This window comes from Podarcis pityusensis (genome assembly GCF_964106645.2).
Source record: "Podarcis pityusensis genome assembly, chromosome: 10".
Classification (NCBI taxonomy): domain Eukaryota; kingdom Metazoa; phylum Chordata; class Lepidosauria; order Squamata; family Lacertidae; genus Podarcis; species Podarcis pityusensis.
The window spans coordinates 19,798,442-19,823,956 of record NC_138035.1 but is presented as its reverse complement, the minus strand read 5'-3'; the positions used below and the strand labels follow the sequence as shown (position 1 = coordinate 19,823,956).

Here is a 25,515-nt window from a genome sequence, read left to right as displayed (position 1 = left end):
CATGTCCAAGTGGGGATTTGAACCCTGGTCTCTCAGATCCTAATCCGACACTAACCACTACACTACTGACCTGTGATACCTTACTCTCTGCATCAACAGAGTCAATAGCTGGAGGGTGGAGTTACAAGGAGTTCAGTCCAGGGTGCTGACCTTCAGCTGCGTAGGGCTGGACCAGTCTCCCCTCAGCAGGTGCCCTCCAGATTCTGCAGGGCCCCAGCTCTCATCATCCCTGACCACCGGCCACATTGTCTGGCGCTGATGGAGTCAGACAACTTCTAGAGGGAGTCAGTTTAGGGACAGCTGGGTAGACCTAGCCAATGCTTGGTCCTAGTCTCTTGACAAGCCCAGTGGTCTATGGTCAGTATGGGATGGTTGCAAAGCAGGGAAGGGCTGAAAGGGGGCTGTCAACACTACAGGTTGGGAATCTACGGTGGGCCTTGGGTCTGGACTGGTTGAAGACCACTGCAGGATATGAGACAAGTTTGTTTGGGAGGTAGGAGTTGTCTTGTCTTGTTACGGAACTTGCCATTTTTATTTTAGTTTTGAAAGGGTTGGTAGCTGAACATAGTTGGGGGGAAAACATTAGCATGGTGAAGGCTTTAGTATCTGGCTGATCTCTTGCAGTGAAAACAAAAATTAGGCAAAGGGTACAGTGCAAATGTTTTGTGCATCAGGCCTGTGGACCTGGTGCTTGGTCAGACACGGCCTAAGAACCTGGTGTGCAAACGTGGTGCTGCATTAGAAAAGCCTGCTAGATCAGGCCAATGGCCCATCTAACGCAGCATCCTGTTTTCACACTGGCCAACCAGTTGTCTGTGGGAAGCCTGCAAGCAGGACCTGAGCACAACAGCACTCTGCCGACCTGCAATTCTTCCACAAAGCTCAATACCACTTACGGAGAAGTATATCACAAACTAAATAACTCTGAATGTGGTTTCCAAAAATTCATTGTACAAGAAATTCAACACCTTCTTAAATGATATTTACAATACCAAAAGAATACACAACTCAATATCTCTAAGCCAAACCTGCAATTCCTAGCAATTGGTGTTCAGAGGCATACTATCTCTGACATTGAGCATAGCCATCACGGTGAGTAGGCATACACAGGACGACACAATTCCTTCGTATAATAGGAGGACACCTTATACCAAGTCAGACCATTGCTCCATCCAGCTTAGTCTTGTCTGCATAGGTAGGGACTTCCCAAGTGTTCAAACTGGGAACATTCCCAGGCCATCCCTGGAGACGCCAGGGCTTGAACCTGGCACCTTCTGCATGCAACACATCTACTCTGCCACTGAGCTGTGGCCCTTCATGCCAATTTCAGGCGATTCCAACTGCTGCACGTCATCAATGTAGAGAAGCGGCAGGACCACCTGCGAGGCAGCCGCTACCTTCTGGAGCTGGAGCTGGTGACACGGGATAAGCGCATTGTCCGTTTCTCAGAATACGTATTTGCACGGGACTGGCATGGTAGCAGCAGCGGTGAGGAGGAGGGTATTATGAAGGATCTGGCATGGGGCCGCCAGCGCCACTTGTTGGCCAGAAAAACTGAGCCAGCCCTATGCTGGCCAGCAGGCTTTTCCTGGAACCATCGTGCCGTTGTCCACTTCATAGTGCCAGGTAAGCGGGATGTGATAGCTTTATGATCTTGTCAAAATAGCTGCAATGGAGAATGATGGGATTTTGACTTCTGCCACCTGTACTTCACCTGGTAGAGATGCTATATCAGGGAGATGAAAAGTCTCAACCATATTTTTCCTTAGATTTTATATGCTGTATCCTACATTATAGAACAGTATTTTTAGTTCCCATCTGGGATGCAGGTGGCGCTGTGGTCTAAACCACTGGGCTCCCACTGCTCTGTCCTAGCTCCTGCCAACCTAGCAGTTCAAAAGCATACCAGTGCAAGTAGATAAATAGGTACTGCTGCGGCGAGAAGGTAAATGGTGTTTCCGTGCACTCTTGGTTCTGTCACGGTGTCCCATTGCACCAAAAGCAGTTTAGTCAAGCTGGCCACATGACCTGGAAAGCTATCTGTGGAAAAATGCTGGCTCCCTCGGCCTGAAAGCAAGATGAGCACCACAACCCCATAGTTGCCTTTGACTGGACTTAAGCACCCAGGTGTTTACCTTTTCTTTCGTTAGTTCCCATCTGGCAACCTTAATTTTTCTTCTTCTAACTCTCAGTGACTGGTTAATGCCCCATGCTCTTTCTTATATTTCCAGAAGAAAGACACAGCATATTTTTATCATGTAGCTCAAATTGTCACATATCCTAAAATTCTCCTAGGACAAAATATCCATCTTAAGGTACTAAAACAGAATCGGTCGTCATATTTAGCTATATGATTTTGCTCCAGTTTCAGGTAACATCCGTCGAACTAAAGGAAATGTGATAGGTGTGTTTCACAGGAGCACAGAAAAGCCATAGATGTGGGCTTTGGCTCTAAGAATCCAGCATCCTAAGAACTCAACAGCTGTGTTGGTGTTCTGTTTTGCTTTGTTTTGGTTTTAAGTTATGCATGAAAGGAGCTAAGCAGAGGTTTTCCTCCAGAAAAATTCTACTGGTCAAGGGATGGAGTGTCTAGGTATTGAACCCCTCACAATCCTCATAACTATCAAAACCATAGAATATATATATTTGTGTGTGCATTTTTTTTTAACCAAAATAAAGAGCAGAATATTGCAAAAGGAAGGAAGTAGTGAAAACATGCTTAATTTGGACAATTTGTTCTTAGCTTTTGTCACAGAACTTGAGTTCCCTTAGCGCAGAATCAGTTTGGATAATTATTTTGCACTCACAGCCCTGGGTTGATGCCACAGTATCATAGAGCTATACTATTTAGAGAATTAAATGATGAAGCCTAGCAATTTTTTTCCCTGATATTGGCCTAGATAGCCCACTAAAGACTCTGCCTATAGTTGGACAATACAAACTGGTCAGTGAAAGACTGATCTGCTTTCCTCTGAGCAAACTGCTTCATTATCTTCACTGCGCCTCTTTGTTTGCTGTATAGCAATAATGCTGTATATCTGTATTTGATAAATTAGTAAGCTCTTAAGCTGCCACAAGACTTCATATATTTTGCTGCAGCAGGCTGACATGGCTGCTCCTCTGGAAGCAGCTGCATTTGCATCTGTAGCTGAATAGGGATATGATGAGCAGCCTTATATTGAGTCAGACTCTATTCCATATAGTCTCGTGTTAGAGGTGTCAGCAATTGCATATAGGGCCATGCCCATGTTTACTAGAACAGGAAGGAAATTGAAATTGTGTATGTGTGTGTCTTGCCCCCTTGGGACACAACTCCATCCTTTAAAACCAACTCTGGCCTCATTCTGTTCTTCTCTTTGTTCCCGGTGCCAAACAGTGAAAAACCAGGCACGTTGGGTGCTGCAGTTCATTTCTGACATGGAAGAGCTGTTCAGGGTTACTAAGGACCCCTATTTCAACGTCATCATCACAGACTACAGCAGTGACGATATGGATGTAGAAAAGGCTCTGAAAAAGTCCTCATTGCGCAGGTGAGAGCAGATTTATTGCATTTGCAAACAGGAACATGGGCCAGCATATTTGAAGTATATAAGGGACAGATGCAATAATAATACTTATTCATAGAATCTTAGAGCTGGAAGGGACCTTGAGGGTCAACTAGTTCAACCCCCTACAATGCAGAAATCTCCACTAAAGCATCTATGCCAGATGGCCACCCAACCTCTGTTCTACTGTCAAACAACTCTTACCATATACTTCTGTTGTTGCAGCCTAGAATAGCATTAACTGGTTTTACTGCTGCATCACCTTGCGGTCTACTACAACCCCTAGATCCTTTTCACACATACTATTGGAAAGCCAGGTGTCCCCCATCTTGTATTTGTGCAGCTGATTCTTCCTGCCTAAGTGTAGAACCTTACAAAGCCTTACTTTGTCTGTAAAATTATAACCCATTTCTCGTCTTCAGGTACCAATATTTGCGGTTAACGGGGAACTTTCAGCGCTCCGCAGGCCTGCAAGCTGGGATAAACCTAGTGAAGGTGAGTGATAGCTGGCTAGGGCAGATGCTGTGAACTACAACTCCCATCCCCCCGACCATTGGCCATGCTGGCTGAAGGTAATGGGAGTTGTGGTCCAAAGTGTATGGAAGGCAACAAGCTGGGGAAGGCTGAGCTAAAACGCCTCAGCTGCCAAATGTTAGGTAGTTTCGGAATGATTTAAAGGGGTTTAATATAAGGTTTTCTTTGCTCTGGAGCTTTCTCTATGAAACCCAGCTCTGCAGCACTCAATTGGAGCAAATGTCAATCTGCAGAAAACCTGAATTGACATTTGTTCTGATGGAGTGCTAAAGAGTGGGTTGGCGGGGGGCAAAAATAATCAGCCTTGCCTGCTCTGACTCTCTACAGCAGCCTTTCTCAACCTTGGGTCCCCAGATGTTTTGGGACTACAACTCTCATCAACCCTAGCTAGCAAGGCCAGAGCTCAGGGATGATGGGAGCTGTAGTCCAACAACATCTGGGGACCCAACGTTGAGAAACCCTGCTCTTGGGTTTCAGGTGGGATAATCCAAGCCTTATCTGGAGATGATAGGGATTGGGGCCTTCTGCAGGTAAGACAAGATGCTCTATGGCTGAATGAACATAAACCACATGGAAGTAGATGTAGGTTGAACATTTGGGTTCATCTTTCTAACTGAAAGAGTGGTTCATCCATAAAAAAAGTCTGCCTATAGTAGTGGAAACTCTTTACACACACACAAAGTCAGGTATCTGACAGGTTTGTTCTGCATATAAGAAGTTGTCTTGGAGCTGGAGGGTGTTGCATGATGTTGTGTGATGTTCACATCTTCCTTGAATGGGCGTTTCTGTGAGCCTTTCCCCACGCGCACGAGTGTACTGTGGATAACGACCTGACTGCTCCGTTTCTCTGCTTAATTACAGGATTCGCACAGCATCATTTTCCTGTGTGATCTTCACATCCATTTCCCGTCAGGGATCATTGACTCCATCCGGAAGCACTGTGTGGAAGGGAAAATGGCCTTTGCACCTATGGTTATGAGGCTCCACTGTGGTGCATCCCCAAAATGGCCTGATGGTGAGGTGCTGCAGGGAGGTTTTTTGCATAAAACCCATATTCTTCCTGGCATCTTTCCTCCTCATTATCACAAACAGATTTTTCTACAGTTCATAGTTTAGCCTTGTAGAGATGGTTAAAACAGCGGTTTCATAACAGAGGGGGGAAGGTCTAGGACAGACAAGGAAAATATTCTGTATGGAAGGTTTGGTAGAATCTTTGTCAGCCCAAAGTCAGCAGTCCTTTCTGGGCAACTTCCCAGGGCCCAGTGGTGCTAGTGGTGGCTTGGGGTGGAGAGAGGCAAAAGTGGGTGGGGAAAGGAATGTACAGTACTTTCCTTGGTTGGCTACTTTTTATGCATAATCATACATTCCTCTCTACCCTCCTTCCAGGCAAGTAGGAGGCAGTATCAGAATTCCAGGACACATTCCTGCCAGGCAAAACCATTCAGGGAGGGTGCAAAGCAGGGATCAGTGAGGGATGTGGCCTGGGGAGATTCATGAGGACTGCAGTTAGCCCTTCCACCCCCAAGTCCTGAAGTTCTTCATTCCGGTATCCTATTACTTCCCAATGAAGAGTGGTTGCAACTCATTAGGCTGTGTGTGTGTGTAGAGGATTTTAGTTGGATCTTTCCCTATTAATCTGTTACATGTCTGGACCAGTGGGTGCCACAGGTTAGTCTGAGAACTTTAATTTTTACTAATAAACCATGTAGATGTGGCTGATTCTTTTGTGTTTTGCTTTCATAGGCTACTGGGAAGTGAACGGCTTTGGCCTCCTGGGTATATACAAGTCAGATCTAGTTCGCGTTGGAGGCATGAACACCAGAGACTTTGGGGAAAAGTGGGGAGGAGAGGACTGGGAACTCCTGGACCGGTGAGTGAAGATGTGCAGCAGCAACTGGCTTTGGGTTCTCTTCTCATAGGAACATAGGAAGCTGCCTTATACTGAATCAGACCATTGGTTCATCTAGCTCAGTAATGATGGATGAAGTCTAAGAGGAAAAGCACAATGTGGAACAACTAGCCATTAAAAGCAATTAACCAAACCGCTATTAAGCACTAAGTTTCATCCTTGTAAAAAACTTCCTCCTACACGCAAACAGAGCAATCTTATATATTCACTCACAAGTAAGTCCCCTTGGTCCAATAAAAACCCACTGCCACTGAAGTGTCCCCCTTACTCTTAGTTGGAGGGGTAGTTTCCTGTGGCTGCCATTCCTGTCCCAACTTCCCACCCTCCGGATCACTTGCTTAATCAGAATTTAGAGTCCCGATCCTGATAAAGACCTGGCCCATGGTGCTTTAAAGATTCCCCCACCCTCCCAATCCAAGCTCCACAGAAGCAGGCAGTTCTAGTTAGCCTCTCATTCCAATCTCTCTCCTTCCCTCTCCTCCCACAGGATCTTTCAGGCTGGCTTGGAGGTGGAACGACTCTCTCTCAGAAACTTCTTCCACCATTTCCACTCCAAGCGGGGCATGTGGAACCGACGGCAGCTGAAGATGTGATGAACATTTGCACTCGCAGTGCAGACTTTATCCAGGCATGTCGAGGAGAAGCCTCCAGTACCACAGAAGTCAGAACATGAATTTAGGCGTTATGAGAAAATAAGTTCAGGTGCAGAACTGAGAGTTTTTATCTTGTGAGAAAAATGAAAATGGGAAGAAAACGATCCTACCTCTAATGTCTTACATCCACGACAGTGATCTTTTTAAGAGCACAAAACCAAACTTTCTCACCAGCATGTCACAGATGCATTCTGGGAAGCAAAAAGCACACATAGGAAGCTGCCTTCCTCTACGTCAGACCAATTGGTCCATCTTAGCCCAGTATTGTCTGCACTGACTGGAAGTGGCTCTCCAGGGCTTCAAGCAGGAAACATTGTCTGCCCTACCTGGAAATGCCGCAGATTGAATACGGGACCTTCTGCATAAAAAGCAAGTGCTCTACCACCAAGCTATAACCCTTCCCCTTTCCTCTTCCCCTGCATCATCCCTCTGCCTCAAAAGCCTCTTTTTGTGGTGCCTTCCTACTTCTTCCGAGGTTTTACTGAAATGCTTTCACTTCTTAGAAGCATCAGTAATGCCGCAGTTCTCTGGTCAACGGGTACAAATGAAAAGGAGTGCCTTCCACAGTATGTTAGAAAGAGGAATATAGCCTCGTTATGTGTAGTGTGAGTTGTTTTTAATGATGCTTCTTTTTTTGAGATACTTGAACAAAAACTGTGTCCTGAAATCCATGCCTTTGGACCAAAGTCACTCTGATATGTGGGCTGTGTCCGATTACCTGTGCATAAGCCCAGCCAGGACATACTAAAGGGGCCTAGCGGATTCTTCTCCTCACTTAATGCATATTGTGCTCTGCTCAGGTACAGCAAAAAGAATTATGTTGAAGCCTTCACCTTGTGGCTTGCCTGCATCTGTATTTCTCAATAAGTGGCCTCTCTCTCCCTCTCTTACCATTAAGCTGGGTCAAAACCCTGTTAGGACTTGAGATAGGTTTTTGGCACAGAATTGTGTTTATCCTGACAGTCATATGAAATGGGGAAAACAGGGAACTGGAAATATGAACTTGAGACAACAACCCTTGAATAGCCTAGAACTCAAGAGATTAATTTACAGCAGGAATAAGGAAACTGTGGCCTCCCAGATGTTGTTGGGCTACAACTGCCTTCATCCCTACCTAGCAGGACCAGTGGTTAGGGATGATGGGAACTGTAGTCCAAAACCAGCTGGACACCCAAGTTTGGGAAACGCTGATCCCTGACAACTGGCCATGCTGATCAGTTGGGGTTCTAACAACATTTGAAGGGCCAAAGGTTCCCCATCCCTCATTTACAGTGCAATCCTGGGCATATATTTTAGAAGTCCCATTGAGTTAGATAGCTTTTATACACTGTCCTCCCACCCCTTCTATTTATTTTGTAGTTTTAATGTTGGTTGGTTTGTACTCTGATTTTCATGTGTTCCAAGCCACCCAGAGGCGGGGGAAATAATCTTTTTTGAAGGACAAAATATATTTTGTAAAATTAATTGATAAATTAAGGTTATGGTTTTGTTACTATGTTTTGGTACTGATTATGTATGAAGACCAGGTGTCCTTGCATCAGAAAATATGTAAGAAAATGAGCTATCTACGCTGCAGTTTTGGAAGGAGTGGCAAGAAGTTGTGCAAACTCAAAGTCAGATTTGGGCCTGACACCTTCAGGAAACAAACCAGTCCTTAAAGCAGGTCACACAAAATGGGTAACAGCTGTGTGTAAAATGAGGGGCTGAGTTGGTTCATTGATGAAGGTGGGTTAAAGTGTGTGTGCCAAATGATAATGGGAATGGCATTTTCTGTCTCTGGAAACATATGAGTTTCCAGACTCCTTTCTTTTTTTAACTCTGTCTTCACCCACTGTAACCCCACCCCCATGCAGCATAAAATTATTGTAGTTTTTCAAGCCTCAGTGTGGAGAAGGAGGGGATGAGGCAAGGAAAGGAGGATGTGGGTTGGCCTGTGGGTCAGTGGTTCCCCCAACCCAATTTAAAAACAAAGTAAACCTCTTTCTTCAGAACTATTATTTAATCCTGTTTAAATGTGTGCAGATTTCATTGATTCAACAATATCTCTTTGACTTAGTGACACACAGATGCATAAACATCAAACGCTGGATGTGTGTATCAGGATTGGGTTTTGCTATGAAGTCAAAGAAGGAAATTCTAAGGGCCTATGCTGAAAGGACTTACCTGTATGAATCTATTGTTTGTTTGTTCCAGTGTCATCAATGTCACCTTCACTGAAGTACCTCTACACCTTTTATAGCTTGTGTGAATATCTGAAATGTTCTTTGGTATATTTAAATTGAAATGTGTGCCTTATTGACGAGTCCCAAACCTTTTCTTACTTGCAAGAGGAAGCATAAGTGCCTCCGTTTACAAATACAGATTCCTTACAGAAAATGTGTGTGGTGTCTTTTTCTGACTCTCAAATGCCTGCCTGCAAAGTGGACCAATCTAATGTGAAATTTTTGCATATGGGATCTGTCTCCTCTTCTGTATCTGGGTAGCTATGTACTATTCTATAAAAGGATATAAAAGAAAGATGTTAATGCTTAAGATTTTCATTCACTGTCTGCATTGCGTAATTTGATATATAGACCAAGTCACACCTTTGGATAAAATATACTTTAATAAATAAAGAGAAAGCAAATAGTTGGAATATGCAAAAGATGCACCAGTTCTAAGTGGGATGAGAAAATTGCAAGTCCTTTATAAAATATTGTAAGAGTGGCTAAGGACAGCATGGGGGTAACTTTCAGGAGCAATGCACTTTTTACAAAAATCAAGGTTAACTTGTACAGCTTTAAAATGCTTTGCATTACTATGCATAGTATTATTGCCACCAGCAGAGGTTTATAATGCAATTTATTTTTTGCCACATGCAAGCTGATGGTCTGTATTTCCACTATAATCCTAGTTTTATACCTTTTGTGTATGTACACACACACACACACAAAATACACTTTTTATTTTACTTAAATAACAGAATTTGTATACAGCTAAATTGCAAAAAACTAAGCAGTTTTACATAACAATTTACACCCATAGAGGAGCAGGACTAAGTACATAGAAACTATGGGAATCTTGGCTATTCAGGAGCTCCAGCAAAATAACAGGAGTTTCAGCTAGTTGCATCAGAGCCTCTGCACCACCACTGATTACTGGATCAGGGTAACATAATGCTCTTCATTTAATAATTGCATTTCTCAATGTTTTAGTAGCTGGGGCAGACTCTTCTCTGAGCTAAAACTGGAGGTACACTTCTCATTCTTACTTTTATGGTAATAACTGTCCACCCTCAGAGGAGCCAACAACTTGTGGTCCTGTGTGAGTCACTATTTGGGGCCGGTCATTCTGTTGCATCCCATCACTGAGAGCGGTTGATCCCATTACACAACACAGAAACAAAGTCTCATCCGGAGACATGCATCCCACACTAATTCATGCTCAGGTGGACGCAAAGCAAGAGCAGTGAATCAAAAACACAGTGGGCAGCCTCTTCTCTGGGTGGATGCTGTGTGCTTATACAAGATGGCTTGGTCTGCAATGCTAACTCCACTCCCCTGGCAGCAAGCCCCACTGAATTCAGCAGGACTGACTTCTTAGCAGTTGTGGTTAGGACTGCAGCCTTAAATCATTTTTTTCTCCTGCTTTGCAAATCTGTCTTCATCTGAAAACTTAGTGTCCTCTTGGACAAAATTTGAACTAGTGACCTAGCACCTGCCCCTTATCAATTGTGCTCGTTTGTAATTCTCTTCCAATGTTTTATTTTGATACTGTTGTCCCTGTCGCTTACATTGACTGCTGCTGCCATTGATGGAGTACATCAAGTTGAATCACTGTGGGCTGCTCCTTTCCTGGTGGGAGCTGGGAAGCTCTAGCTGAATGCAATCTTCTGAATTGCAGAGGAATCTCATTACAACCAGGGGTTGGGAACATTTTTCATACAGTCCCTTCTGGGTCAGAGACAAAGAAGAACTTTTTTTCATGTGTATGGTAGGCTAGTTTTTACTTACACTCACACTCACTGAAAAAGGGTGCAGAGTAGGGCCAGTAGGTGATGTAAGCTGGGGAAGAGAGGAGTGTTTGGCTGAGGAAGAAGTCTAACCTGGGGAGAGTCCGAGAAAGGCCTGGAGGGCTGCATTTGGCTCTCTGACCTGAAATTCCCCACTACTCCATTACAGGAGATAAACATCATTATGGGTTGAGATGAGGAGAGGCTGCTGTCAAGATCAGCTGAAAAATTATTCACCTCTTCAGAGCTGTAAACATGTTGCAGAAGTAGCCCACAAGGAGCAACTGATGTACTTGCAATAGGGTTCACCCAGGCAGTTGTGTATCTTAAATGGATCATCAAGTCTGAGATCAATAAGGCTATACGGAAAGGCATTCCAGCTATCTTCTACCATGTGCTCCAGCCTGCAAGGAAAAACAAGAGGCTCAGGCAGGTTGTGCATCTTACTGTTGATGGTGACAAGGACAAGACTCCTCTGCTGTGGAACTGTCTCCCTAGAGATAAACACCCTTTTCATATTTGGGGGGGAGAGAAAGAGAGAAGAACTGCCATCATCCCACTTCATTACTTATGAACTGCCTAAGAATAATGATTGATGGAGTATCCTATGTCCAAATAGGCAAAAATGGATGGTAAGTGTTTATCTGTCCAATCTGGAAGCATAAGACTCACTCTTTTCTTACCCTTCCAAGGCTTAGTAGATTCTCCGACCACCATAAATGCTAGGATAGAGACCCGTCTTCTGCACACCAAAAGCAGTAATGAAGATGTTGACGATGACTATGATGAAGACTAGGATTGTGGCGATGTTGTTGAGCAAATTCAGGCGCTGCTGCTTCGTCACGTCGTTCAGGTTCATCCGAGCTATGAAAAACAAAAGACAAAACCAAGACAGAATTCAGAGAAAACTCTTCTGCTCACTACATTCTGCAGAAGGTGTGCCACCACCACCATTATTATTATTCTCTTAAATGTTCAATAGGCTTATATTTTCTTTCCTCCAATAAGGTAAGGTCAGGAAACACAGTTTTACACACTATTCCTTTCCTTCCACCTGGGAGGGCGGAGCCTTGATTGACTCCAGCTACAAAAGCTGAGGCTGCCAAACAGACACTTGGGCTGGGGTCTTGTTGCTCTTATTGATATATTGATGTGTGTGTGTGTGTGTGTGTGTGTGTGTGTGTGTGTGTGTGTTATCTTTGTGTAGTTTTTGATGTTTTATTTATGACTACTTTTGTTATGTTTGTGTTTATATGAATGTGTCCATGCCAGCTGCCATGAGCATGGTTTTAACTATGGAAGGCAGCATACAAATAAAATGATGGTGGTGGTGATGATGAAACAATGCCTGGGTCAAACTCTTCCAGCGAGATTCTTATCTAAGTGTCATTTAAACCACAGATGAAATAGCTATGCTTCCCTTCTCTGCTCTGCAGCCTGGTGCAATGTTAGGATGTTGCCTGCCTCCTTGAGTTGAAAATTTACTTATAAAAAAATAATCTGTGACCTAATTTTGCCCATGAGTACAGCTTTAAGTCCTTTTCATATTTCCGTGAGTTTTCTGCCTGATTGCTGTGGTTTAGAGAAAAGGGTGGCTAATGTCCTTCAATGGTCGGTGTCCAGCTGTGCCAGCCACATCTTTCATTTGGAAAAAGCATGTTAAAGGCAAAGAATGGCCTGGGAGATGCCTCTCAACAGAAGCCAATGGCTAGGGGGAAAACCTGGAGATTTCTCTGGAAGATACGGAGAGCTAAAACCATTTTTTCCCACCCTAGCTCCAAGTGGGAAGCTGTAGTTTGGGAAGGATGGCGAGAGACATGGAAGCGGAGAGCTAGCCAAAGTCTAAAAAGGCTTGGACAAGGAGCTTTTAAGCATGGCTCTATGCCTGGAAAGAGCAAGGCAAAAGGTAGGTGTGGATAAGCCTTAAAATTGGCTATAACCCTCAGGTTTCCAGGGATCTCTCCCACAGAAAGGAAGCTAAATCCTGCCCTTCTTTATTGATGCACAAATATACACCTGAAAAGTCAAGCATGAGTGTGCCAAAAATGTTCTGGAAAGCATGTTTATTGTCCAGGTTACACTCTTCACAGAGCCAGGACTTGCTGTGCTCAGTGGCAAAAAGTGTTTTCTTACAGCCTTCTCTAGCCTGGTGTCCACACCCTGGTGTTTTGGACTACATCTCCCATTAGTTCTAGTGAGCTCAGCTGTATGATGCTGGGGCGGCTAGGAATTGTAGTCCAAGCCATCTAGAGGGCACCAAATTGAGGAAAACCTGCTGTGGTCTGTTGCTTTGTGCAATGCCTTAGATGCAGCCACCTCTTCAGTGTGGGCTAACTCTAAAACCAAAGGCAACCATCCAAAATGGCTAGGATCATTTTAATTTTTTTTAAATAAAGCAGACTACATCCAGCCTTTGCGAATCTGGTGCCCTCCAGCAGTTCTGGACTATAACTCCCATCAGGCCTAGCCAAGCTGGCAAAAGCTTGAAGCAGATGACTATGAGACACACACCAGATATTTCCATTTTTAGATGGCTTTGGTTCTCTAGGGCAAGCCAGAGGCTGGAGGCCAACAGCAGCTGCGGATGCTGAGGAATGTTTGCGGTCAGGCCCCATAACGAGAGAAGAGATTCCATTGATGCAGCATTAGCTGTAGCCCAAGTTCATGACCTCCGCCATTCCTTTCAATGCCAAACTCACAAGCGGAGAAAGACAGGCCTGTGTTTATCATGTAAGTCTTATCATGTAAGGGGACAGTGGGGCTGACCCGGGGTCGGGCCAGACAGCTCTGGAGACTGTAGCCCTCTGTATGTTAACTGTAGGGGCAGCAATGGAATGCGGGGGAGAAGGGAGGTGAAAGGGAGACAGGCCGGCTACACTGGGATGGGGGTTATAGCTGCAAATGATGGGGTTTAGGCAGGCGGGGGTGGTAGAGGCTGTGTAGGGCAGCTTGGGTAGAGCAGCCTTGTTTCCTGCTTCAAAAAGGTGGCTCTCTGTTCGAAAGCATCCTCTGAAGGACCAGTTGAAAGATGCAGAAACCTAAGAAGGGAGAGCAAGAAGGGCCTGGAAATTGTCCATTAACAGTGAACACCCGGACAGCAAGCTGAGAAGGCACACAGGCCAGCAGGTCCCTATTGTTTCCCTATTTAAAATACAGTAATTATTTCTAAGTTTTCATCTATACATTTTATAAATTACTTTCATTGTAAATCAGTGCTCCTTTGTTGGTGACACATTTATTTCTCTTTTTGCCATCATGTTAAGTCGTTGCCCTAATCTGGAATGTCTCTGTGTATGCTCAAACATTAAATGAGCATCCAACATTTCTTCCTAAGAGCTATTTTTTTAAAGTCTTTTGATTAAGAGCAACATTGGGCATTATGGAAATGAGATTCCTAACTGAGGCCTGTCAAACAGAGCATCCCTCAACACAGCCTTGAGAAAACTACATGGGTTCCTGGTCCTTACTTTTAATTCTAACTTTAAAATTACTTGCAAGACTAGATTACGCTCGCTATCTTATGAGCAATTTTCTGATTTATTTGTGGGGAGGTTAGATGACGTTGCATCAAAGTAAATGTTACCTTCACTTTCCAAGGCATTTCCCCACCACTCTCCTTACGGGGGGCGGTGTCCATATTTTGGGAGAGCAAGTTTGTTCAGCCAGGCAGATTCTCTACCACTGAGCAGTCCCACCCCAGCTTCCAAATCACATGGCAGTGTTTGAAATCTGGTAAATGACTCAAAGTAACACCTGAACTGTTCTGTGAAAAGCACTGGAGCACTGTGCTGTGTATCACTCTTTCCTCATATGATGATCCCTGGAATGAACTTTTGAAAGAAGCAAAGAGGTCTACAGAAAGATGCTTACCTATAATGATCAGGAGAATCCCAATGGCAGTTTGGAAGAAGAGAGAAATCGTGATGAGAGCAGTCAGGACAGCATAATATTGGAAGGACGTCCCCTGCTCCAGCACTGCCTTCAGTTGCGCAGCGTTGGCCATGAAGAGCGCCACATCCAGCATGCTCTCAGCCACGCTTTTCTTGGTGGCGTAATGATTGATGTTGATGATGTTTTCCAACCTGGAGCCAGGAATGGATGGCTAGAGGAGGAGAAAGAAAATGGTCATGACACTTCAGAGAAGAAGATTATCTTAAGAACGTAAAAAGACCCCTACTGGATCAGACCAGAGGCCCCTCTAGTCCAGCAGCCTGTTCTAAATGCGGCCAACCAGATACCTGTGGGAAGCAAGGAAGCAGGATTCAAGTAGAAGAGCACCCGGAACTCCACCAGCAGGGCACAATCAGACTCTCTCCCACTTGTGATCCCCAGCAGCTGGTGTTCAGAGGCATACTGCCTCCAACAGGGGAGGTACAGCATAGCCATCACATCCTGTAGACATTGGTAACCATATCCTCCATCAATTTGTCTACAGTAATCCTTTAAAAAAAGCAGCAAGTTGGTGCCCATCATTAAAGATTCAGATCTTCAGATTCTACCTTCTCTGATTTAAACGTTTAAAATGGAGGAAAGGTGGGGTGGGCAATGTGGCTGTCAGAGAACATAATAAATACCCAGTCCAAAAGATCACAAAGTCAGTGTGGTGTAGTGGGTAGAGAGTTGGGCTAGGAAGACCAAGGAGGCCTGAGTTCAAATCTCCACTTGGTCCTGAAGCTTATTGGTTGACCACGGGCCACTCGTGATATCTCAGCCTAACCTACCTCAAAAGGCTGCTGCGACAATAAGGTCAGGTGAGGAGAACTCTGGATAATTAAGAGGGAAGAGTAGGATGAAAATGCAATTAAGAAAACATCCTCCTGTTGCTCCCTGCTTCAGAAAGGACCTGTGAATTCTCATAAGCGTTCAAGACACATTTTAACAGCTGCTGGCATTTATATTTTCAAATGTTCAGTGGCCACTGAATTGCTGAGCCACTATATCTTGGAGTTTGCAGCCTCCAATGCCATTCAGGAAGGGGGGCTCACTGAGGACATTCCCCCCCCCCAAAAGATAAAGTTAGCAGTGACCTTAAGACTAACCTATTTCAAACTGAATTTCTTCTACACCCTCCACTAACAAATTACTCCTCTACTCTCACCTTTCTTTTTCTTTCTTTCTGTGCTGAACCAGAGGAAGAGTTCCAAAGCTGGTGCTTCTTTTTTTTTTTTTTTTTATAAAAATAGTTATTACCTCCTGTTCTCATGGTGGCCATAGGGGGGAGCTCTGAGTAACCTCTAGTCTGGCAGCATCTGCCAGGAATGAATGGGCCAACTGCCCAACAGGATAGTAAATGTTGTTGAAAGGGAGCCAGAGCAAGATCATACTACCACTAAAGATAAATAAATATTTTGGGTACAACCCAGAGAACCTCACTGGGTTTACTGCAACCACATTCAAATAGTCACTGCTGGTTAATTATTACCTAGCTGGAAAAGAGGTCACCCGCATGATGGCTAATTGTCTTTGCAGCTTCTTACTATCTTATGGACTGTTTGGGTGCTCAGAGCAAATACAATAAACAACAAACTGCCTTGCCGGATATTCGTTAAAGGATGGCCTGTGCCAGAAACTAGGCGCAAAATGCAAGACCTGTGCTCCTTCACCCTCCCTCCCTTATAGTCGCTTTTAACCATTTGTCCTTGTTTCTATCTTTTTAAGTATGTATAATCCCCTTTTAATTACTAGCTTTATCTCTTACCTGCTTTAAGTCTTATGTGTTCAGTTTATCTGTACATTTTATCTTATGCTGGTCTGTGACCGAAATAAAGTTTGATACTGATTGAATAAACAGCAAACAACCCTGCTTCCTTACATCCCTACAGCAGGTCTCCTTATTAGTTGTTGTTGCTCCATCGTTTCTCTCTCCAACAGCCATTTTATCCCCAACACAAACTTCTTGAAAACCAAAGGCAGTACAGTCCATGGTCAGGGATGATGGGAGTTGCAGTCCAAAACATCTGGAGGGCACCAGATTGGAAAATGCTGTGCTAAAAGGCAAGACTGAAATTTGTTCAGACATACCAGCTCAGCTTGCAAGGAATGTGAAGCCAAACCAAGAAAAGCACAGCTGCTTTACTCCCTGGACCCCAGAACCTGTTGCTGTAGCTAAGAAGCAGACCCTCTAAGTGTCCCTATTTTCCAGGGACAATCCTGGATTTACAGAAGCCATCCTGGTTCCTGATTTGATCCTGGGATATCCCGCTTTTCCTTAGGACATCCCTATTTTCATCAGATAAATTTTGAAGGGTATAGAATCATGTGGTCCCCGAGCCAAAAAGATAAGTAACTAGACAACCTTTAGATGTCACGGAAATAAACAACTATCTGACTTTTAGAAGACATCTGAAGGCAACCCTGTATAGGGAAGTTTTAAAATGTTTTATGTTTTATTATGTTTTTATATATGTTGGAAGCCACCAAGACTGGCTGGTACAACCCAGTCAGATGGGCAGGGTATAAAGAAGGAAAGTATTACAGTGGTACCTCAGGTTAAGTACTTAATTCGTTCTGGACATCCCTATTTTCATTGGAGAAATAGGGTATGGAATGGGGTGGAGGACAAGGAGACCTCAAAAGAACAGAACAAAAAAAGAGGGAGGGAACTCAGGGGCTCAATAAAGAAAAATATTTTTTTAAGATTTTAAAAAATAAACTAATGAAAATGTTGGGTTGCATCCATTGTGGGTTTTTGAAGGAATATTTGCAGAGACCTTTCATGGGCAGCAAAGGCCCTATGGCACAGGAGATACTGGTGGGCACCAATGGACATTGTGTGTGGGGTCACTGGTTTCGTTTGACCCTCTGTCTGTTAGCCTTTAAGCCCCACAAGACTGCTGCTTTTGTAGCAACTGACTAACATGACTACCCTTCTGGAAGCAGCTATCATAAACAAATATATATCATAGGTTGCTCATATCCCCTAGGTTACTGGGAGTGGAAACTGCTGATGCTCACTTGCTCATCCCATGTTCAGAACAGAAAAAAATCCAGTTAATACATCACTGCTGTTGTTTACAATCTGCAAATGATACGTGACAATACGTAATTGATTACTCACCTCCCCACCCCATTTGTATTGTGTTTCCTTTGCAATGAAACCAATGATGTGGAACAATGTAATGATAACGTAATTAATTGTGCAAAATTCCACCATAGCAGACAGTGAGACGAATAAAGGGTTTTTTTTGTTGGAAGCCAAACTGCAGAGGAACAGAAACAGGGCAGCATATGACAAATATGGGGCAGGAAGGGAATCAATGCCTTCTTACATCCCTAGTTACCAGTGTCATTGCCCGCTTTGAGGTCTTTAGGCAGCGAGGGAAGAAACAAAAGGGCAACAGGAGAGCACGAGACAGAAAGACAGGGATCATGTGAATGATAAATAACCCTCTTTGAGTGTGTCTGCTGGCAGAGACTAGCTGTGGAGGCACTTTATTAAAAAGCCATTAATTCCAAGCAAGTTGCTGTGGGATTCCAAAAAAAACACAGAAAGACACCCAGGCAATTCACACACAGGGAACAAAAAAGGCATCCCATCCACTGGGTGCAGGAGTCCAGGCACTTTATGATTGTACAATCACACTGTTTTCTGAAAGCTAGAGATACAGAATTTGTTCAGCACTGACTGAGGTCACCACTACAACTTGAGCCAAAAGGCAAGAGAAGAAAGAATGCAAAACAGCCCCCTTTTTTGCAAAAGCTTGTTCCTATTTCTTAGCTTAATTGAAAAATGGGGAATCCATATTTCGAAAACACATCTGCCACTGAATGTCACCAAATCTTGATTCCCCCCCACAGCTTTATCTGCCACTAACCTGTATTTAAAATACTGTATATGAATACACACATATTTCAGAAATCTGACATGTTTTAGGATTTGCAACAAGTATTGATGTAAACCACATTAAGCGTATTACGGAAAGCATATAAATACATATAAATTGATATACTCATTGGCATCAAGAAGGCCATTTACATCAGCAAGGTATTCACAACTGAGCTGTTCAAAAGCTCTGGGTTTGCCAATCTCAATGTTCAAAAGCCTCAAAGCCAAAATACTGTACTGTATTAACAGTCATGACATTTTTAAACATAATACATCTTCTGATATTCTCTTGCAATGCTTTCCATTTTCTGATACTTAGTTCTTTAACTGAAAGGTAAGATTTTTAAAAAATATGGTAGTTTAAACAGAATTTAACACTCCAATGAAAGTGCACTGCTAGTAAGCTAGTGTTAAATTCCAACTTTCAATCTTTCATCCTGTAAATGGCCGTGTATCAAGAAGTAATTCTTGACACATTTTTCATTCCCATGGCAACATATCACCTGTTGTTTACATAGCAGAAGGATGTGTCTAGCCACACCTGACCAGCAAGTCTAACACATAAACCCTCTCTTATTTAACCTCCAGTCTTGTAACAGATGCACACAGAGATCAGTTGTGCCCCAGACTGCTTAAATAAGGGCTGAGTCTGCGAAGTGGAGCAAATTTGAAGCTCTGCACCAAGAACAGGTGGTACAATCCAACTGCACTGACTGAATTCTGTTAACATTTCCACCCGTACCCGTTTCCTGAAATATGTGTGCCAGTAACCTCCCACAAAGAGTTATTGCAAGTTAGGAAAATACCACACTTTTTCTTTATTTAACTGTTTATTAAATTTGTAGATCACTTCCCAGATGAAGTCCTCAGAATGGTTCATAATAAAATAAATGTCTCAAATGATTTCAAACATTTATCATATAAACTAGTTTAAAACAAAAATAAAATCCAAGGCAAAAATCAGTAACACCTCTCTAATTTAAAACATACCAACTAATACTCGCTCAGGCTAGATCCTGACTATGAAAAAAACAACCCTCCCCAAAATGGCAATATTATTCACTAAGTGGTTTTCCTTCCCATGTTCTAAATGTGCAAAACTGAAGCTCAAATGTTAAAACTTCTCATTTTACTAGGGAGTCTTTTGTTTGAGATTTCACAAAGCTACACACTTCCCAGATGTGCTTTTTCAATGTTGTCCCCAGGAAACTGGGCAGGGAGGCAACGGGATAGAAGAGGCTGCTAATAGTGATCAAACTGGAGACAAAGATTTGTTTCCAAATCTGAGCTTAACAGACAACATTCAAACTGTTAATAGATGCCCCTGCTGACATATTCCCTTCCCAAGAAACAACATGGAATAAAGGACAAGAATGAGGTCTTGGCTTCGGCCCTGCAGCGCACAACGTTTAAAGTGCAGGTAAATCACGGCAAAAGGATGCCAGTGGACAGCTTTATGGCTTCCTTGGAACACTTCAAAAGGCACACAGTCATTCCATCAGAATCAAATGCCAATTAATTGTTTCTCATCCTTCCATCACACTCCCCTGATATTGTAATTGGGATTGCAGACAAATGTAAAAACAGCAAGTCTAATTTTTTTTAGCCTTCTAGGGAGTATTGGGGGTGTACCGTATCCAGGCCCCATCTTTAAGGAAGTCCCAAAGATGTATTTCCCCTACAAGGAACCCGTGTTTCACCAAAGGATGAAGACAGCTGGGTTTTATAATTTATGATCTGGAGAAAACAAGCATTGCATGCTCCATCCCTGCAGCCCTGGGAGGGCAGCCTGAAATCTACACAGCACCCAGCAGAGCCTCGTTTCAGTGCCTTCAACCTCTTCCCCCTGTATTCTATCTTGCTTACCAGATGCAAACTCCATAGCTTCACCTTGGTCAATTTTTCTCCACCGACCCATCAGCTCTGTCTACCATCTAACCTGATGAGGAGTTCCTTGAACTCAGAGCTTGCACACTATTTTGTGACACTTGGTTTGGTCTAATAAGAGGCTGCACCAGGTGACCACTCCAGGTGACTTCCTGATTTGCTGCACAAAGCTTACATGGTGGTTAGCCATTACTGATCAACCATTCTGATGTTACTGGGGTAGTTTAACAACAATGAGCATCCACCCTGCATTCATCCTGACTTGCTTGTGGGGTGTTTACACGTCTTCCTGCTAGTCATTTGTTCATCCCACATTTTCCCTGTCACTTGCCAAACTACAACAAAATCGGCTGCATATCCTGCACAAAGGCTTCATCTGACTTTCCTTAGAGCTACAGCAGCAGCAAGCAACTGGGAAAGCTCATCAAATCCCAGTATTGCCATCTGGTTTAAATGCCTCTGGGATCACATTGTAATGGAAAAGTTTGCTCAAGCAAATGAAGAAAGCAGAAGGGCAGAGTTTGCAAGAAATATTCTATACCACCTGGTATCCTTTTCTCAATTATGCAGATCACTCATTGGGACAAATTTAAAACACGGCTGACTTGATGAAATGCCTTTAATGCTACCTTAATCTTTCATGGGAAAGATGTATATTTGGCCTACAAGTTTTTTAAAAAAATATTTAAGGGTTTTCTATAATGTAACATTTCCCCCTAGTTAATTTTATGCTGCTCTACCAGCTGATATTTTAGGTTTTCATTATTACCGTATTTTTCGCTCCATAGGACGCACTTTTTCCCCTCCAAAAATGAAGGGGAAATGTGTGTGCGTCCTATGGAGCGAATGCAGGCTTTCGCTGAAGCCTGGAGAGCGAGAGGCATCGGTGCGCACCGACCCCTCTCGCTCTCCAGGCTTCAGGAAGCTATCCGCAAGCCTTGCAAGCCCGGTGGGAGTTCCTGCGGGCTCACAAGGCTTGCAGGCAGCAGCCTGCAGCCCCGGCGAGTGTCCGCAAGCCTTGCGCGCCCGGCAGGAGGTCCCGCCGAGCGCGCGAGGCTTGGGACAGCAGCTTGTCGCCCGAAGCACGGGGAGCCCTCCGGAGGGCTCCCCGTGCTTCGGGCGAGTGTCTGCAAGCCTTGCGCGCCCGGCAGGAGGTCCCGCCGAGCGCGCAAGGCTTGGGGCTGCAGCTTGTCGCCCGAAGCACGGGGAGCCCTCCGGAGGGCTCCCCGTGCTTCGGGCGAGTGTCTGCAAGCCTTGCGCGCCCGGCAGGAGGTCCCGCCGAGCGCGCAAGGCTTGGGGCAGCAGCCTGTCGCCCGAAGCACGGGGAGCCCTCCGGAGGGCTCCCCGTGCTTCGGGCGAGTGTCTGCAAGCCTTGCGCGCCCGGCAGGAGGTCCCGCCGAGCGCGCAAGGCTTGGGGCTGCAGCTTGTCGCCCGAAGCACGGGGAGCCCTCCGGAGGGCTCCCCGTGCTTCCGGCGAGTGTCTGCAAGCCTTGCGCGCCCGGCAGGAGGTCCCGCCGAGCGTGCAAGGCTTGGGGCGGCAGCCTGTCGCCCGAAGCACGGGGAGCCCTCCGGAGGGCTCCCCGTGCTTCGGGCGAGTGTCTGTAAGCCTTGCGCGCCCGGCAGGAGGTCCCGCCGAGCGCGCAAGGCTTGGGGCTGCAGCTTGTCGCCCGAAGCACGGGGAGCCCTCCGGAGGGCTCCCCGTGCTTCGGGCGAGTGTCTGCAAGCCTTGCGCGCCCGGTGGGAGGTCCCGCCGAGCGCGCGAGGCTTCGGGCGGCAGCCGCGGGGGGGGGGATAATTTTTTTTATTCATTCCCCCCCCCAAAAAACGAGGTGCGTCCTATGGGCCGGTGCGTCCTATAGAACGAAAAATACGGTATATACATTATAGTATTTTCCTTACGTTTTTATCCTTACTATAAAGTACCCTGGGAATTTATTTTTGATGAAGAGCATATAAATACTCAAAATAAATAAAAACACAAAAATAGGTTGTTTGTCTGTACAGTGGTACCTTGGTTTAAGAAGAGCTTCGTTTATGAACAACTTGGATTAAGAACACTGCAAATCCGGAAGTAGGTGTTTTGGTTTGTGAACTTTGCCTTGGAATAAGAACATGTTTCGCTTCCTGTTGAGTGTGTTCCATTTGTAAATTGAGTCCCCCACTGCTATGGGAAAGCACGCCTTGGTTTAAGAATGGACTTCCGGAACGGATTAAGTTTGTGAACCAAGGTACCACTGTATCTTCATTAGGCAAGTCTGTAGTGTCAAGAGTAGGTGGTATCCAATGATGCCTCCCTACTTATGAAATAAGACCAGGGTCTGCCCATTCCACCCCCCAAGTCTCTAACATGACCCCCAAATCTGATCAAAGGGGTTCTCCAACCTGCTGGAGCAGTTCTGAAGGGTGCTTGTGGGGCTGCTTGCGCAAAACTCTCATGCTTTGATGCAACATCATCTAACCTCCACACAAACAAATCAGAATAAATGCTCATTAAATAGCCAACAGCCACCTAATTTCCCTGCAAACAAATCAGGGTGGAAGATCAATCAACAGATCATCTGGAAGCACCCAAAGTTCACTTCTTAAGTTCCCTGCTAAAAAGAACAGTAGATTGCCAAGATGCAAGCTCCAGGAGGCTGCTGTGCATTGCCTCCTCCTGGCTGACCTAAACCTGACCTGGGTCAGCCACGACCATTAAAAACAGGACATTGACACTCTGTGCGAGCCCAGTATTCAGTGTGTTAGGTTTCAGCATGACCTGGGATGGGATGGGTGTGTGCAAAAGCACGCAAAGATTCATGTCCCAGATACTGTTGCAAATAACCTTGCTGGGTGGTGAGCAGAGGGGATCATCGGGGCGCTTCAGCATTAATGCAGATTCAGATTCCTTTTTAATTTATATTTATACATTTCTGGATATGCTATAGCCTGCGATAACCAAGCATGCTCTTACAAAGACAACAGGTGCAACTGAGCCAAAATTAAGCACTTCTACATTCAACCGAGCTCAGTCAGAGAGTTAAGCATGTGCTTAACCCCTCGGAGTGTCATCAATGAGAAGCTCAGCGGTAAAGCGAATGCTTCGCATGCAGGAGGTGCCAATCCTGGCATTTCTAGTTAAACTGATCTCAGGAAGCGAAGTTGGGAAGGATTTATGCCTGAGACCAGGCAGCCACGGCCAGCTGGAGTGGACAGTGCACTGCAAGGCTAGGTAGGTCAGTGGCCTGGCTCAGTATAAGGTGGTTCCTATGCTTAACTATGAGAACCAGTTCTGCGTGGTGGTTAGAGTGTCAGACTAGGACCTGAGAGACAGAAGTTCAAATCCACACTTGGCCATGAAGCTCGTTGGGAGGCCTTGGGCCTCTCAGCCTAACCTACCTCAGAGGGTTGTTGTGAGGATGGGAAGAACCGCGTGTGCCCCCTTGAGCTTCTTGGGAAAGAAGGTGGGCTGTAAACACAATAAGCAAGCAAGTAAAGTGGCCTGGAAAATTATGGGGTAGGACAGCAGCTTGGTGCCAGAACATCTGCTTCGCATGCAGAAGGTCCCAGATTCAATCGCCCACAAGTGGCAAGCTGGCATTGTTTTTAAAAGAGCTGGCACCCATCAACCATAGCCTTTCTCTGTGGGGATTTCTTCACCCACCCTCAGTTTCAGACCTTTACCTTGGATGTCATTCATCATGGATTGTCAAGGCCAGAACGGATTTTTATGTCCAGCTACAACTGGCTGGGAGTAAAATCAGGAGGTTTTCGACTTTCCTTTAGTAAACGGAAACATGTTATTGTGAGGGGTTACATTTCCTATCACAACGGTGGTGGAAAACGCCTTTGGGAAGGATCATCGACTGAAGAAGTGCCACAACAACAGGCCACAGTCCTCACTTAGGGCAGCCCGGCCAAACGTCGCTCACCTCAGGCTGCTAGCTGGTTCCCAAATGCTTGGTCTGCACCACAATGGGGGCTGCTGTGTAGGCAACTCTCAAGGAGTGTGTCCGCTAGGAGAGCTGGTTGTGGTTTCAAACAGCGGGCAGGTTGCCATGCCAACCCCACACACTTGTCGCCAATAACGTTGTGGCCTACTTGAACCCATTCCACAGGCCGGTGTCTCATCTTGGGACATGCCCTTGCACATATCACAAAAACAATGCTTCCATTTTACTTTAAAGGTAGTCTGAAAAAGCTGCTTTTATTATTATTTTTTACTACTTTAAGTGCATAGGCTATATATCTCCAAAATCCCACATGCTTCACTGGTTTGGATGTGGGCACTTTTCTAGTAGCACTTACAGTCCTATAGGGTAAAGCCATTTCCCGTGTGCTGTGTCTACAGAGATGGTGTCTTAGTAACTAAGTCTCACCCGCCCAAAATATGAATTAATCTCCTCAGCTGGTGTACGTGGGGGTTCACCTCCAGGAACGGCTAGGACAGGTTGCACACACTGGATAGCTCGCACTGTGAATAAAGGCAGATTAAGCGGAAACCTCAGCATGAGCAAAGAATGAGGACGACACATGCCTTTCGCGGCACAGTTATTTGAGACCAACCTGTCTCCCTGCTGTGGCCCACAAGAGACAACGCCAACTGTTCTTGAACGAGAGGAGCAGGCCTGCAAAAGTCTCAGAGGGGGGAGATTTCTTGTGGATGTGCACACACTCTCTCTCCCCCTTGTCCTTTGGCTGACATTGAAACACAATTCTGCTTCTCAGCTGTCTGGTTGCTTGGAACCTTCAGAAACTTTGCCTGTCAGATCAAGTACACACTCCGCAAAGCCTCCTCGAACTCTGCTACCTCCATATTTTTTTTAAACCTACCATGTAGCACCTAGGAAAGCCTACCCTATTAAGGATGCTCCTCTTAATGCAGATCAAAGCAGACGTTGTGGTTTTAACACCAAGCTGGCCACCCCCCCCACCCCCACACCTTTGCTTAACTTCCAGCCTGATAAAGAGCTCTGGATATCTTGAAAGCTTGCTCACTATTTTGAGGAATTGGGGTCATAGCCACACCGTAAGTTGAAATCACTCCTACACAACTTCTTAATAGTCATGGCCTCTCCAAAGAGTCCTGGGAACTGCAGTTTGTTAAGGGTGTTAGGAGAACAGGACAGTTAACCAAGCCCTTGTGTAGAGGAACATCAGACATAGATGTCAATGGGCAGTTGATTGGTTTG

The 25,515-nt window shown here is 45.0% G+C and overlaps 2 protein-coding genes across 3 annotated transcripts in view; one reads left to right on the top strand and one right to left on the bottom strand.

Moving 5' to 3' along the window:
- The window catches only part of B4GALNT3 (beta-1,4-N-acetyl-galactosaminyltransferase 3), a 69,725-nt gene extending 60,708 nt beyond the window's left edge, over positions 1-9,017 (top strand). Inside the window, exons 15-20 of the mRNA XM_080971593.1 lie at positions 1,331-1,626; positions 3,377-3,530; positions 3,968-4,040; positions 4,941-5,094; positions 5,823-5,949; positions 6,476-9,017. Of these exons, the coding sequence (XP_080827719.1) occupies positions 1,331-1,626; positions 3,377-3,530; positions 3,968-4,040; positions 4,941-5,094; positions 5,823-5,949; positions 6,476-6,581 (910 nt within the window). The 3' untranslated portion in view covers positions 6,582-9,017. The remainder of the gene's footprint in view (positions 1-1,330; positions 1,627-3,376; positions 3,531-3,967; positions 4,041-4,940; positions 5,095-5,822; positions 5,950-6,475) is intronic.
- A 210-nt stretch (positions 9,018-9,227) lies between these two features.
- The window catches only part of NINJ2 (ninjurin 2), an 85,079-nt gene continuing 68,791 nt past the window's right edge, over positions 9,228-25,515 (bottom strand). For both annotated transcript variants that reach the window (XM_080971658.1, XM_080971657.1), the window contains 3 exons: positions 14,503-14,734; positions 11,316-11,496; positions 9,228-11,036 (listed from right to left, as the gene is read on the bottom strand). In XM_080971658.1, coding sequence (XP_080827784.1) covers positions 11,327-11,496; positions 14,503-14,734 — 402 coding nt within the window. In that variant the 3' untranslated portion in view covers positions 9,228-11,036; positions 11,316-11,326. The remainder of the gene's footprint in view (positions 11,037-11,315; positions 11,497-14,502; positions 14,735-25,515) is intronic.